A 14,814-nucleotide genomic window follows, 5' to 3' on the forward strand; every position below is an offset into this window, starting at 1 on the left:
AGGCCCAGAAATGGAGGGGGGGGGGAAAAAGGGGGGGGGGGTTTCCAGAAGAGACCGCCCCCCTCAATTGCTCACCCCTCGTTTGGTGGATAGTTAAAAGTGGCTAGCAAACACATTTGCACCAAACCTCCCTCTTAACCCCCTCCCCTTTATAGTGGCTGCCCTGCTTGCAATCCATCGCTCGGATTGGACCCCAGAAGAGGCAATAAAAGAGAGGCGGGGGCTTTAACCAATCAATGGGCTTTATTGGAACATTTACCCCGCAGCCTCTCTACTAGATAGGACGAGAGAGAGAGGGAGAGAAGGCGGGCGTTTTTGTTTAAAACTAGCAGGTAACACAGGTATACACAGCAACAGAGGCAGGAAACGGGGGTGTCGCAAACAGCCGGGTGAATCTTTCCCATTCAAAACACAGGGGGGGGGGGGGTTTAAAAAGCAGCCCCCTCCCCAAATTTCTCCACCTTCCTTCCCCCCCCCCCCCAAAAGTGCAGCAGCCCTTGGAAAACTGCTCACCTTTTGCAAACCGTTTGTAAACCTCCCTGCCAACTTCTAAGGAGTCCGATTTACTTAGCGGCCAACTCGTTTTAATTCCCCCAGGGCTCCGGTGCTAAAATACACTCAGTGGGGATTAAACTCGGGAGTTTACGCCTTTCCGGGTGCATTTTGGACGCTTCTTTCACGGGCTTCTCACCCCCCCTCCCGATGCAATTTGGGGAGGTCTTTCCCCCTCTGGAATGAAACCCCACTGTCGCCCCCCCCCCAACGGCAGCCAAATGACAAGGGGGGATTTGGGGAGGAGCCAAGCGAAGGGGAAGGAGGGACGAGACGGGGAGCTCTTCCAGAATAAGGCATGACAAGTGTGTCTTCCACACCTGTTCGGAGGGGGGGAGCGGTGGGGTTCCCCCCCCACCCCCGGCAACCAGAGCATTGGGAATTATTTCCATTCCCAAGTGGGAACTTTCGAGTGGGGAGACTCCCCATCCCCAATGGGGTTCTTTCTCGGTTTCTTTGCCCCCCGGCGGATCAAATCAGGAGGAAAAAAAATAAACTTGCATAAAAATTCAACCTCCGGGCAAAATTAAATGGATCAGGATATAGATATATATATAATATTTCCTCCCTTTGGAAAGCAGCAAAAGCTGTAAGCAAAAAAAGCTGGGCTTGCTCTGCCCCCTGGTGGCGGGAAGCGGTACTGGGAGGGAAGGAAGGAAGGAGAGCGGGAAGGAAAGAGGAATGTGGGAAAGGGAGAGAACGAAAGAAAGATGGAGGAAAGGAAGGAAGGTAGAAAGGAAGGAGGAAGGAAGGAAGGAAGGAAAAAAAACCGGCACTGGATTGTGGCACTTTCTGGAACGGAGTCTCCATTCTAGGAAGGAAGCGGTACAGCAAAGTTTAAGGTGGACGTCCCTTCCCTGGCGTTCTCCTCTATGGGAAGGACCTTGACCTCCTCCTCCTCCTCCGTCTTCACCCTTCTTTGGTCCTTCAGCCGAACCCCCCCCCCCAGCCTGAGCCCCTTGCCCACTTGCCCCCCCCTCCTCGAAAGAGCTACGGAGTGGGGGGGGGGGAGACAGAGCACGCGCGAAAGAGAGAGAGACCGGGGAATCCCAGCCGCCCCCCTAAAGTCTGGTCTGGATAGACTGGAGCAGCTCCTCCAGCTGGGCGTCCAGGGAGAGCGGGTCCCCGTCGTTGGTGATCACCCAGTCGTAGGGGATGCCTTGGTCTAACCCGCACTCGGAGTCCGCGTCGTCAATTCCTGGGGAGTGGAAGGTGGGGGGGGGGGGGGAGGAGACAGGGAGGAGAAAGAGATTTAATGTCCGCTCTCCCGAGTGGCTTTTGCAAACACACAGACACACAAGGCTGGAAAGAGGTTGGCCTCCAGGGAGCTTGTTAAGGACTAGAAACTTAGCACCCCCCCAAATAAAAGATTTTGGGACACGAGCATTGTTAATGCCTTCCCTGATTAAATATCGCAGAAACCTGATCTCTTTTATGTACAACTCCTACACAGACAGATTCTGCCCTGGAGATAAATTTCTTGGCCAAATAAAAATAAAATATTCTATTCTTATTCTAACTATATTCTAATTAATTTTAATTTTATTCTATTCTGTCCATTCTCTAGTCTCCTGGTGTCTTCTCCCTCCTCCCCTAGTAATTCAATTCTATTTTTTTCTATTCTATTCTCCTCTCTAATATTTATTCTATTCTAAATTGTAAATTCTCTATTTCTATTCTATATTCTCTTCTCCAATATTTATTTTCTATTCTATATTCCAATATTTATTCTATTCTAAACTGTAAATTCTCTATTTCTATTCTATATTCTCTTCTCCAATATTTATTTTCTATTCTATATTCCAATATTTATTCTATTCTAAACTGTAAATTCTCTATTTCTATTCTATATTCTCTTCTCTAATATTTATTCTATTCTATATCCCAATATTTATTCTATTCTAAACTGTAAATTCTCTATTTCTATTCTATATTCTCTTCTCTAATATTTTCTATTCTATATTCCAATATTTATTCTATTCTAAACTGTAAATTCTCTATTTCTATTCTATATTCTCTTCTCCAATATTTTCTATTCTATATTCCAATATTTATTCTATTCTGAACTGTAACTTCTGTATTTCTATTCTATATTCTCTTCTCTAATATTTTCTATTCTATATTCCAATATTTATTCTATTCTAAACTGTAAATTCTCTATTTCTATTCTATATTCTCTTCTCTAATATTTTCTATTCTATATTCCAATATTTATTCTATTCTAAACTGTAAATTCTCTATTTCTATTCTATATTCTCTTCTCTAATATTTTCTATTCTATATTCCAATATTTATTCTATTCTAAACTGTAAATTCTCTATTTCTATTCTATATTCTCTTCTCTAATATTTTCTATTCTATATTCCAATATTTATTCTATTCTGAACTGTAACTTCTGTATTTCTATTCTATATTCTCTTCTCTAATATTTATTCTATTCTACTCTCTTTATAGAACAGCAACTATTCCATTCCACATTCTGATTTTGTTGTGTACCAGCTACATAGGAAGAGGGCAGCTTTATCCGCCCTGCCACGCACGCACCCGAACACATTCAGGTAAGCTCATCTTACCTGCCACAAACACCCAGTTCCGTCTCCTCCGGGTCTCCTCCGTGGCGATCACCCGCACGACTTGAACCAGGTCCCCGTACACGTCACGGAACCACTCCACGTCCGAGGACCGCCGGGTGTCACTCACGATCTGCGTTGGCAAAAAAAAATAAAAAATTGGGAGGGACTAGAGTTCGAATTCTGGCCACCTGTGTGCTCTTTTCCCCTGTTGTTAAACCGATTAGCTCTGCCCACCGAAACCCAAGATGGGCGTTTGGAGTTGGCGTTTAGAGGGCAACTAGGAACAGTCCTCGACTTACGACGGTTCGCCGAGTGACCGTTTGAAGTTATGGATCTGAAAAAAGGAGACTTCCCTCGGATTAGTTTAACGGTTTGCCCCGATTCCCTTTCACAACGGACGCAGGGAAGGTTGTAGAACGGGGCTAAACTCGCTTAGTAATTTGGGGTCTGCCTGTCTATCCGCCCCGGCCTTACCCAGATGGGCTGCTTCACGCTTTCCACCACAATGCGGCAAAAGAAACCGGGGTCGTTCTGGCGGCGTTCTTCCCCCCAGTGGATCATGTCTTCCCGGTAAAGCTCCTTGTAATCGGTGGAGTCTAGAAGCCGCTGGAAATCCAGGCCGTGTTCCTGCGTGCCAAAAATAAATAAATAAATAAAATCCAACATATCCTCTGCAATTCTCCAAATTCAACTGCCTAAAATTCCCAAAAGATCCTAATTCACCTGTGGAACTCACTACCACATGAAAAAAAAAACCAAGTGAGAACAGGCAAATTGCCCCGCTCTAGGGAGCACAAATGTTCCTTTAATTTTATTGTTTTTAAGTAGGCTGAGGATATATGCAGATATAAAAAATAATAGTAATCAAAATTACCCCCCCCAAAAAACCTGTTTTAAGTCTAAAAAATAATAATCTTTATTAAATTTCTACATATAAAAACAGTCAAAACTGTTTTAAATCTAATTTACCTATTGGCTCAAATAAAATCAGATTCTAGCCTCCCTCCCCCCCCAAAAAACCTCCAGATAACAAATAACCCAATGTTTTAAATTAAATTACCTATTTGATAAGAGTGTCATTCTCAAATATACTGTTCAAAAAAATAAAGGAGACACTCAAAGAACCCATCCTAGATCTGAATGAATGAAATATTCTCACGGAATACTTTTGTTCTGTCCAAAGTTGAATGTGCACAACAGCAGGTGAAATTGACTGTCAGTCAATGTTGCTTCTTAGGTGGACAGTTGGATTTCACAGAAGTTTGATTTACTTGGAGTTATATTGTGTTGTTTAAGTGTTCCCTTTATTTTTTTTGAGCAGTGTAAATCCACTCTACCCCCCAAAGCCCCGGGTAATAATAATAATAATAATAATAATAATAATGATGATGATGGGTGGGTACAATAAATCAGTTAAATCAAAATTACCTTTGCGTATTGCTCTTTCAGAGGCCCGGATAACCGGAGAATGGTGCAAACATCCAAGCCCAATCTGCCAACAAAAAGACACCAAAAAAAAAAGGTCAGAAGAAAGCCTCTCTACTCAGCAGCAGTCTACCTCCCCATATACCCCAAAACAGACCAAACTCTCCTCAAACTCCGGAAAGATGCTGGAAGTTAGGAGCCATCCGGTCCTATGTCCCATGGAGTTTGATCTTTTTCTGCCCCGTTTAGTTTGGAACGAGTGTGGTAGAGCTTCCAGGGGCAAGAGTTGTTTACCACCCAAATTACATCCATTAAGGGCTCCCGGTTTTGTTTTGGTATTTTTTGTTGTCGTCCCCCGCTCAGTTAAGGCATTGCAACAGCCCCACCCCACCCAGCAACTGACATATATTTATTTTATTTATTAGATTTGTATGCCGTCCCTCTGAAGACTCGGGGCGGCTCACAACAGTAATAGAAACAATATAACAGTGAGACAAATATAATATTAAAATAAAACATATCTAAAACCCCAGCAATTTAAAACCATACAACACATACATACCAAACATAAAATATAAAAGCCTGGGGGAGGATGTCTCTGTTCCCCCATGCCTGGCGGTATAGATGGGTCTTGAGTAATTTGCGAAAGACAAGGAGGGTGGGGGCCGTTCTAATCTCGGGGGGGAGTTGATTCCAGAGGGCCGGGGCCGCCACAGAGAAGGCTCTTCCCCTGGGGCCCGCCAAACGACATTGTTTGGTCGACGGGACCCGGAGAAGGCCAACTCTGTGGGACCTTTATTGGCCGCTGGGATTCGTGCGGTAGAAGGCGGTTCCGGAGGTATTCTAGTCTGATTTCTATATATAACTATAGATTACAGCTAAAAAGGGACACAAAACACACTTGGATTCCAAATTAAATTTAGATCTGCCGGAGTTGAGATCGAATCAAGATTGAATTTAATCTGGATTTTAATTTAATCTTAATGGGTTGGACACGCACCTCTAGGGCAAGCAGAAGTCTTTCTAGATAGCCCACCCTTACCGCAATCTTCAGACACACACACACCCTTGCAAAAATGTGTGTGGCTATATTGGGGATTTTTTAGAAGACAAGGTGCGTTAAGTGTTATCGGCCATGCTCGTTCTCCTTATGTACATTGAGAGCAAATCCTTTGTGTGTCCAATCACCCTAGGCCAGGGGTAGGCAAAGTTGGCTCTTCTGTGACTTGTGGACTTCAACTCCCAGAATTCCTGAGCTAGCCTGATCGGCTGGAGGAATTCTGGGAGTTGAAGCCCACAAGTCACAGAAGAGCCCGCTTTGCCTACCCCTGCCCTAGGCCAAGAGAGAATTCTATTCAATTCGATCGTATTTCCCCCAAACTTAACACTGGGGTTTTTTTGAACCCTGAAATAAGCGCATCGCTTTTATTGCCATGCGCTCAAAAGCCCAACTGGATTTATCAGGGGATGTTTTATTTGGGGGGAAAGAGGGTATTCGATTCCTCTCTGTTCTATTTTTATTTCTACACTATTCTATTTGTATAACTGTTCTGTTCTATTTCTATACTATTCTAATTTCTATTCTTTTCTATTTCTGTACTATTCTCTTCTTACTTCCTGTATTCTATTCTATTCTATATTCAATTCTATTCTCTACTCTCTTTTCTATTCTATTCTTTCCTGCATTCTATTCTATATTTAATTCTATTCTCTACTCTTTTCTATTCTATTCTTTCCTGCATTCTATTCTATTCTTTTTCTATTCTTTATTCTATATTCTCTTCTTTCCTACATATTCTATTCCTTTTCAATTCTTTCCTCTATTCTCTATTCTATTCTCTCCTGCATTCTATTCTATTCCTTTTCTATTCTATTCTCTCTTCTCTATTCTATTCCTATTCTTCTTCTATTCTCTATCCCATTCCATTATTTCTATTCTATTCCAATTCCATTCTATCCCTATTCTATTTTTTCTCTTTCATTCCTATTATTTCTATTTCTATTCTATTAGCGTATTAGGTAAAACCAACGGCCCTCCTCAAGAGCGTGCCGAGGAGAATGCAACCTACCAAAGCCGGAAGATCCTAAGGACGGGGGTCGCAGTCTGGTCCCGAGCTGCCAAGTCTGCGCACACCTTCCGGAAGGCTCGTCTGCCGAAAGCCGCTTGAGAGGAAGCGAAGGCATCCATCTTATGCCGCCGTATCAAACGGGAATTTAGACGACCATGTCCTAGCATTATCTCAATGGAGGTCCTGCAGGGCCCACGCTGCTAGCGGAGTGGGCTTGCCAAGGCAACGGAAGAGCCCGAGGTTCATGTGATTTTTGGCGGTGCGTGCCCATATCCACCGGGCGCTACTGTCAGTAATACTCAACGTGGAGGGTTGAAAACGGCACAAACAGGGGAGTCCCATCTCCGGAAAGGAAGCTGTGCCCACTTGATACGGACGCAGAGGTCCCTCCTGGCGTCCAAAATGTGCCATTCCCACCCTAGGGCGTGGGTTGGACTAGAGTCTGGTAAAATCAGTTCTTGACTGTCCTGCAAATTAAGGAACTGACCTTTGGGGGGTGGGGGATGAAGGGGGTCCAAGCCTAGAAGGACTCTGTTGGGATGGAAGAGAGGCATAGAGCCTCCTTTCTGATCCGAGAGGGCTGCCAACTCGGGGATGGGTCTCGCCGAGGTGGAGCCACACGAAAGGAGGCCATGCAGGTGAGGAAACAAAAGGCTGGTGGAGTGAAAAGGTCCTGAGGGTGCAGAAAATAAGGGATTTGGAGGGTTGTAGGTAGGATTTGAGTGTGCCGTCGGAAGGCTGTAAGTTAAGTCACGCCCCTGACGAAGGTGCACACAATAGGGTGTTGTGGGACTCCAGTTCCCCACAAGGTAACATGGATGACAAGGAGGGCCCTCCCCCCCCCCAGTCTCCATATTGTACTAGGTGATAAGCCCTTCTCTAGCCCGGCCTGTAGTAAGTCCAGGAACCGGGCCACAGATACTGAGAAGGGATCAACGGAGGCCAGGTTGCACCAGACCCAGAAGGGTTTCGGGCGCAATCCTAAATCCTGTCTGTAGATGGCCTCCTAGAGCCGTGACGGTGGGACCTATGGTATGAGTGCCACAGCTAGCAAGCAGAGCCCTTTCTGCGGGCATGCGAGCCTTCGCCCAGCTCGGCTCCGCTGCGCGCCTGCCTCCTGGTTTCCGGGGAGAGTAGGGCGCATGTGGGAGACATACGAGCCTGGGTGGAGGGAACGCAGGAGGGGGGCGCCCCACCTCCCACATTTGGTCCCAGGGAGCTGCAGGCCTTCCAGTAAGTCTCAAAATCAAAAATGCAGCTAAAAACGCTATAGAAGCCCTGGAGAATATAAGCAACTTATATACAGCTGGAATGGGGAAGTGCTCCTTTATAGGAACAAACAAGAGGTAAATCCTAGAGAGGCGGGAAATGGGTCCCAAAGCAACGGGGACGCATGCTAAAAAGGAATAAAGCTGCTTAGAAGGCAAACGTAACATGTGAAGCAGCAGGGAGGGCTGTTAGGCCCAAAATGGGACATGGGGTGGGTGCAGTGCCCCTCCCCCCAATGGTCCGCTTTTGGTCCTCAGGAGGCTGTGGAGAGGCCTGTTAGGCCCAAAAAGGGGAGGGGGAGAAAGCGGTCCATTTTTGGTCCCTGCAAGGCCCAAAACGGGACATGGGGTGGGTGCAGTGCGCCCCCCCCCCAATGGTCCGTTTTTGGTCCTCAAAAAGCTGTGGGGAGGCCTGTCAGGCCCAAAAACATGGCGGGCGGGGGCGGGAAAGAAGCGGTCCATTTTTGGTCCTCAGGAGGCCTGCAAGGCCCAAAACAGGGCACAGGGAGGGGAAAGGGTGTGGTGTGCCACCCGATGGTCCGTTTTTGGTCCCAGGAGGCTGCAGGAGAGCTGCTAGGCCCAAAACGGGGCATTGGGGGTGGGGAGGGTTTCTGCGTGTTCGACTGTAGCTCAGCCGAGCCAGCCTACACTGGATGTTGCAGAGTTATGTTCTGCGTGGAGGGGCAGAAGATGATGTCCTGCCCAGTGGCTGGGTTCTTACATAAGGGGCCTGGGGTGGGTACTCCCTTGGGGATTGATATGAGTCTTCTTGGCTACGTCGCCTGTCGGGAGAAGTACGTGATGTCCGGAAATGGTATTCCGGATCCCTCTGAGGGCTAGGCGGGCTCCTTGGAGGTCTAAGTGGTTGGTATTGTTTTGTATGCCCTCCATAGGCCCTCCAGTCATCATCTTCGACATCTGACCTCATGTCACATGGGTCTTCAAAATATTCTCTCTCAGGCCAAAGAATTTGACGCTCGTAGCGACCGCGGTAGGATTCGCTCTCTTGGTTGTGCATCCATCCATCCCTGGGGACATCCATCCCAGGGCCACTTCTGCTGGGAGCTGGATTCCGGTAGTTGTACGGCTCCTGCCAGGTTTCTGGTAAATCCGGAGGACCCTCCGAACAGCCCTGGCACGAAGACGAGCCGTGGGAACGGTGGCCGTGCAGGGGGCAGTCGTGCCTAACAGCTGCGTGAGGAGGACTGGAGGCACCCTTCGTCGGCCTGACCGGATCCAGCTCGCCAGAGCTCTGGTGCTCTCCCGGGAGACTATATTCGTCGTGTCTATTATATCCGCTCCTAGGCGCTCCACCCTCCTGTTGGAAGGAGAGAAGCAGGTCCTGTCGGAGTTGATTGAGAATCCGCGATTCCGACAGAGCCAGCTCGTGAAGCGTCGGCCCTCGGTGGGACCGAGATGGGTGACGCATCGAATCGCCAGGTCGTTCCGGCAGCATTTGGCGCGTGTAGGGATAATCCGAAGGTGAGCTGAGAGGGTAGCTAGTCTCTTCGTGAACATTCGGATTGTTGTAGCCAGACCAAGGAGGCAAGGATGGTTCGCACATCATATGCGGAGGGCTCGTTGGGGAGTCGGGGATATAGGGCCCGCTTCCCTGGGGTCTATTGTCGGGAGGTTGCCTCCTCGGGCGCTCTTCGGCACGGGCCGCCATTTGATTCCCTTGCATTCCAGGATGGAAATCGCTCGAATGGTAGCTTGACTGTCCAACAGGCGTTGGACTGTAGCTTCTGTAAGGGCTGTTTGAGGCCTGGGGCAGGGGATAACAAACTGGGCGGGTGTCATGAGCAAAATGAGAGCGAGGCCTAGTTGGATAGTATGGAGGAATGTCATCATTCCAGCCCTGGTCATTTCTTCCCCTTGAGTCGGGGAGAGGTGGCCCCCACCGGGTGCCTTTTCTCTGAAAATCTGTGGAGTTTTTGCCGGGTTGACTTCCTTTGCCTTGAAGTGGCTGTTTAGATTGGAACTGCTGCCTGTTCTGGTTTTTAAAGCCGGGTTTATTGTTATTGGCTGGGCCAGGTTGTTGGGCCTTCTGTGGTTGCGGGACATTTTGTGCGTTTTGTGCATTGCCCGCCGATTTGGCAGCAGCCTTCTTAACGAAGGCCGCGGTCCGCCGTTCAGCGTGCGTGGCCCCGTCTTTCTTTTTCTCTTGGGTCTTTTGGGTGTTCATAATCTCCAAGGCCTCTCCGAAGAGCTTCTCGCCTTTGTAGGGGGCGGCGGCCAACTTCCACTTCGATTTCATGGTCGCCTTCCAGTGACGAAGCCACAGCAGCCGCCGGGCCGCCACGCACGAGGCGATGGCCCTGGAAGCGAACCTGGCGGTGCCCATGGTGGCATCCGCAGAGAATTCTGCCGCCGCTACCAGGTTGTCGAGGTCCTGGTGAGTGCGGATGTCAGTGGCCGGGATCCTCGCTTTCATCTCTCGGAGCCAGAGCAACGACACCCTATTGAAGAAGGAAGCCGTCAGAGCCGCCTTCACCGCCCAGGCAGCTGACTCGTGGGCTTTGCGGAGTGTCAGTTCCGCTTTCTTGTTCCCTGGCTTCAAAGCATCCTCCGTGTTGTTGAACACAATGGTGGAGGAGGCCAAGGCCACCACGGGCCCGTCGGTTACTGGGATTTCTAACGCCGCCTTGAGGTCAGGGTCCACATTGTAGAACCGTCTCTCATTCGTGCTTGGGTTTAAGTACCCCCCTGGGTGGGTCCACGGTCGCTGGACCACATCCAGGAACAATTTCGGGGAGGGGATATCCTCCATCTCGGCGGGGAGCTCCGAGGACGAATTAGCAGAGTCGGATGGTTCTGAAGCGGACGGACCCACTCCTAGCCGAGTGGTGGCCTTGGCTCTCTGGAGAAGCGTCTTAAACATGTCGGGGCGGAAGAGACTCCCCGGCATAGACAGGGGGTCTATAGGCATCACTGCTTCCTCCTCTGACGGTCTTGAAGGTTCCTCAGTGCCTGCGTGGGATTCTTGGACATGCGTGGAAGTGGCAGGGGAAGGGGGCTCGGGAAGACCCTGAACGTCCTTCGGGTCATCAGAGGCAACAGGCTCCTCCTGTTGTGAGGCATCATCATGGTCGGGCCCTGTCAGAAGGGCGGCCTGCTGGTTTTGGCCTATGGCAGCGGCAATGCCCTGAGCAATGGCCTGGGAAATTATGAGTTTCATTTCTGGGGTCATTTCTGGCTCCTCTTGGGCCTCGTTCGGGCGGAGCCCCGCCGCCGTGGGAGTAAAGGTGGCCTCGGGGTTAATTTTGGCCTTCTTCCGAGCCGGCTCCCCCCATAGGTTTTTGGATAGCAATGGATTCAAATCCGAAGGGAGGCCCAAAATGTCCTCACCTTCTAGGGCGGGGAGCTGAGGTAATAATTTTTCTCCCGCGTCCCCTGGTGGCCGAGTCGGGCTAAGCGTCTGAGGGGCCTCCTCCGCCGGAGGCTCTAACGGCAAAGCGCAGGAAGTACCAGCTTTGTCCGCTAGGGTGCTCTCAGGCTCCGCCTCCCCCGTTTGGGCCTTGGCCGCCTCTCCGCCCTTCGGGGCCTTCTCCTCGGCCTTAGGGGCCTTCCTGCAGGAGAGGATGGCCTTGGCTCTAATCTTAGCCGCCGTCCGCGTGGTGACCAATTTGGGCGCGGCTAAGCCTTTCTTGGAAACCCGGGGCTTGGGGCCTGGTAATTTGACGCCGCCCTCACTCACGGTTTCCTGGGAAGGCTCCATTTCCGGCAGCGGGATGCTGGCAAGACGACGACGGTGGCCGTTGGGATCCAAAAAGACCTGCAAAGCAGTTTGCACCGGAGGCCCGGGCAGTGACTCGAGTCCACCCCCCTCCCTTTCTTCCTCCTCCGCAGGCCTTAAATCGGAGCCCGGCTTTTCAATCCGAATGAATTAACGGGAGCTTTTCTTTTTTTCCTACTTTAAATCCGGCTCTGAAATTTGAATTATTATCCGTTGGTTCGCGAGGGGGAGAAAAAAAAGAAAGAAAGAGACGTCCGTTCAGCTACAAACCGAGCGGCAAAATGGGGGTCGGCGGCGCGAGGGGCGGGACTTATGAAGATTTGAGTGGCGGCCGCGTCCACCAGCCGGAAGTCGGCGTTAACCCTTTCCTCGCCTTTGGGTTTTTCTATCTCTCTCGGCACAAATCTCAATCTATTTCTTTATTTAGAATAGAGCATATCACACACGGGCTGGCAATAGAAGTTAACATTTCTTCCCTTAAATATTATCATATATATTCATATCCCATGTATTTATAGTGTAGTATTGTTTTTTTAATATTTATGATTGTGTAGTATTGATTGTTTTTTAATATTAAGGGATTTTAACTTCAGTTTTACTAATATTAGATTTGCACCACTGTTTATTGTTATTGGCTTTCGATTCCGGAGTCCAACAAAAACATCTTGAAAAGTTGCCAAGTTTGAAAGAACTGAGAAAGAATGTTATAGAGTTGAAAGGGACCCTGGAGGTCATCTAGTCCAACCCCCCACCTGCCCCAAATCGGGCAGGAGAACCTATACAATTTCAGACAGTCCAGTTGCTTCTTTAAAAAAAAAACCCAGTGATGGGGAGGGAGGGAGGAAGAAAGAAAGGAAGGAAGGGAGGAGGGGAAGGAAGGAAGGAAGGAAAAATGGAAGGAAGAAAAGAATGGAAGAAAGGAAGGAAGAATGGAAGGAAGGAAAGAACAATGGAAGGAAGGAAGGAATAAGCTGAATAAGAGAATAACATAGTTGGAAGGCACCTCGGAGGTCATCTAGTCCAACCCCACCCCATCAGGCAGGAGAACGTATACAATATCAGACAGTCCAGTTGCTTCTTTAAAAAAACCCGTGATGGGGAAGGAAGGAAAGATGGACAGAAGGAAGAATGGAGGGAGAGAGGAAGACAAGAAGGAAGGAAGGAGCAGAATAAGAGAATAACAGAATTGGAAAGGACCTCAGAGCCAGAGGTCATCTAGTCCAACCCCCTGATCAGGCCCTATACAGTATACCATTTCAAAGACCTTTCCACTCGCTTAAACACAAAAAAACAACAACACCGCACTGATAGGCAAGGAAGGAAGGAATAGCAGAGTAACAGAATTGGGAGGGAGCCTCGGAGGTCATCTAGCCCAACCCCCTGATCAGGCAGGGCAGCCTTTATATACCATTTCGGACCAAAGACCGGTCTAAATCTCAGTGCCCGGGAACAACCGCAACTTCTGGTGGCGGGGAGTTCCCCTGGCGAAGCGTTCTCCCTGTCACCCGCCCGAGGGTTTTGGGAAACGCGTGTTGGATGCACGTCTGCACCGTGCAAACTGTGGGAGGGGGGGCAGGGGGGCAACCGCAAAGCCTGGATAGGGGAGGGGGCAAATGCAGGTGGAGTTGGGGGGGGTGTCTTGGTAGGCAGCCCACCCGTCCTGTCCATCATGCAAAGCGCCCGCCCCCTTCCTCCCTAAGTGCAATACCCCACCATGTTTTTGTTTGCACATGCGCCACTTCCTTCCTTCCTCCCTTTCCATTTCTTTTATTATGATTATGATTATTTTTATTATTTTTACCGGCTTTGGATTTCTTCGGCGACGAAATCTTTGCCCGATTTCCGTTTCCCGCTGAAAAGCAGCACTAGCTTCGGACACAGCGCCATGGCGTTAACCAGCAGCAACTTTTTTCACACACACCCCCGCGCCCGCTCCCCCCCTTTCGCTCGGCCCGGATGGTCTCGCCCGGACGCCCCCGATGCGCGCGGCTTCCGGCTCCTTCGCCGCGCGCCAATTGGAAACGGCCCGGCCTCCGCCGCGCGCAGAGAGCGCGACCATTTCGGAAGGAGAGGGGGGGGAAAGGAAGGGAAGCGAGAAAGGAACCCGCGAATCGAAGCGTCCCTGCTGCGTATGGAAGAGTGAAATTAGCCTGAATCACGGGAGGAGGCGCAGCGGGCTCTGAAGGGGAGGGGCCTATTAGTGGAGACCCGCCCAGATTGTTTCTGATTGAAATAGCAATAGAAATCTTTTTCTTCCTTTCTTTCCTTCTCTTCTTTTTTCTTTTCCTCCTTCTTCCTCTTTTGCGTCTTTCCTTCCTCAATTCCCTTCCCTTCATCTTTCCTTCCCATCCCTTCTTCCTTTCCTTCCACTCTTTCTTTCCCCTTCCTTCTTTCCTTTTCTCTTTCCTTCCCCTTCGATTTCCTTCTTTTTCTTTTCCTCGTTCCTTTCTTTTGCGCCTTTCCTTCCTTCCTCAATTCTCTTCCCTCCCTTCCAATTCCCATCCCTTCTCCCTTTCCTTCCTTCTGTCCATCCTTCCATCCTCCTTCCTTTTCTTTCTTCTTCCTTTCTCCTTCCGTCTTTCTTTCTTTCTTTCTTTCTTTCTTTCTTTCTTTCTGGCTGCATCTTCCCTTGAAAAGCTCTTTCCCAGCTAAGAGGCCTAGAAAGGAAGGGCTAGACTACACTACCCATCAAGCACAGCCAGGGGTGAATGATAGGGATTGTAGTCCAAACGCTAGAGATGGGGGAAAGGAGTCAGGGGGTGGTGATAGAAAAATACAGCCCGTCTCCTTTTTGCAGCTTGCAAGCTGTCGTCTAACAGAGGGATCCCTTGTAGGTTTTGAAGACCATATTGCAAAGGATCATGGATCTACTTAGGGGCCTGCACTTGCCAGAGGCCTGAATCAAGCTGCCCGGTGGGCCTTCAAGGCTGTAAAGCCATTGGGGTCCGACGCCAATTTCACCCCTGGTATCCGTAAAACAGGGATTTTCAAACTTGGCAACTTTTAAGACTTGTGGACTTCAACTCCCAGAATCCCCCAGCCAACAGGGAATTGTTTACACCAGAGATCTTCAAACTTGGCAACTTTTAAGACTTGTGGACTTCAACTCCCAGAATCCCCCAGCCAACAGGGAATTGTTTACACCAGAGATCTTCAAACTTGGCAACTTTTAAGACTTGTGGACTTCAACT

The 14,814-nt window shown here is 49.1% G+C and overlaps 1 protein-coding gene across 3 annotated transcripts; it reads right to left on the reverse strand.

Annotated features, from left to right (window-relative positions):
• Positions 1 to 224: 224 nt before the first annotated feature.
• Positions 225 to 13,636, reverse strand: PMVK (phosphomevalonate kinase). Of its 3 annotated transcripts, none has more exons than XR_011560516.1 (5): positions 6,620 to 11,913; positions 4,554 to 4,617; positions 3,600 to 3,752; positions 3,126 to 3,255; positions 225 to 1,750 (listed from the first exon to the last, which is right to left on the reverse strand). XR_011560516.1 is itself a non-coding variant. In XM_070766431.1 (5 exons), exons 1-5 carry the CDS (start codon positions 13,508 to 13,510, stop codon positions 1,614 to 1,616), a joined length of 570 nt encoding a protein of 189 aa, XP_070622532.1. In that variant the 5' UTR covers positions 13,511 to 13,636; the 3' UTR covers positions 225 to 1,613. The 3 variants fall into 3 exon arrangements, 2 of the variants coding, with proteins under 2 accessions (XP_070622532.1, XP_070622533.1); XM_070766431.1 differs by lacking the exon at positions 6,620 to 11,913 and adding an exon at positions 13,425 to 13,636; XM_070766432.1 differs by having other exon boundaries at positions 6,620 to 7,867.
• Between the last annotated feature and the right edge of the window lie 1,178 nt (positions 13,637 to 14,814).

The sequence above is a fragment of the Erythrolamprus reginae genome, chromosome 13 (assembly GCF_031021105.1).
Source record: "Erythrolamprus reginae isolate rEryReg1 chromosome 13, rEryReg1.hap1, whole genome shotgun sequence".
Taxonomy (NCBI): domain Eukaryota; kingdom Metazoa; phylum Chordata; class Lepidosauria; order Squamata; family Dipsadidae; genus Erythrolamprus; species Erythrolamprus reginae.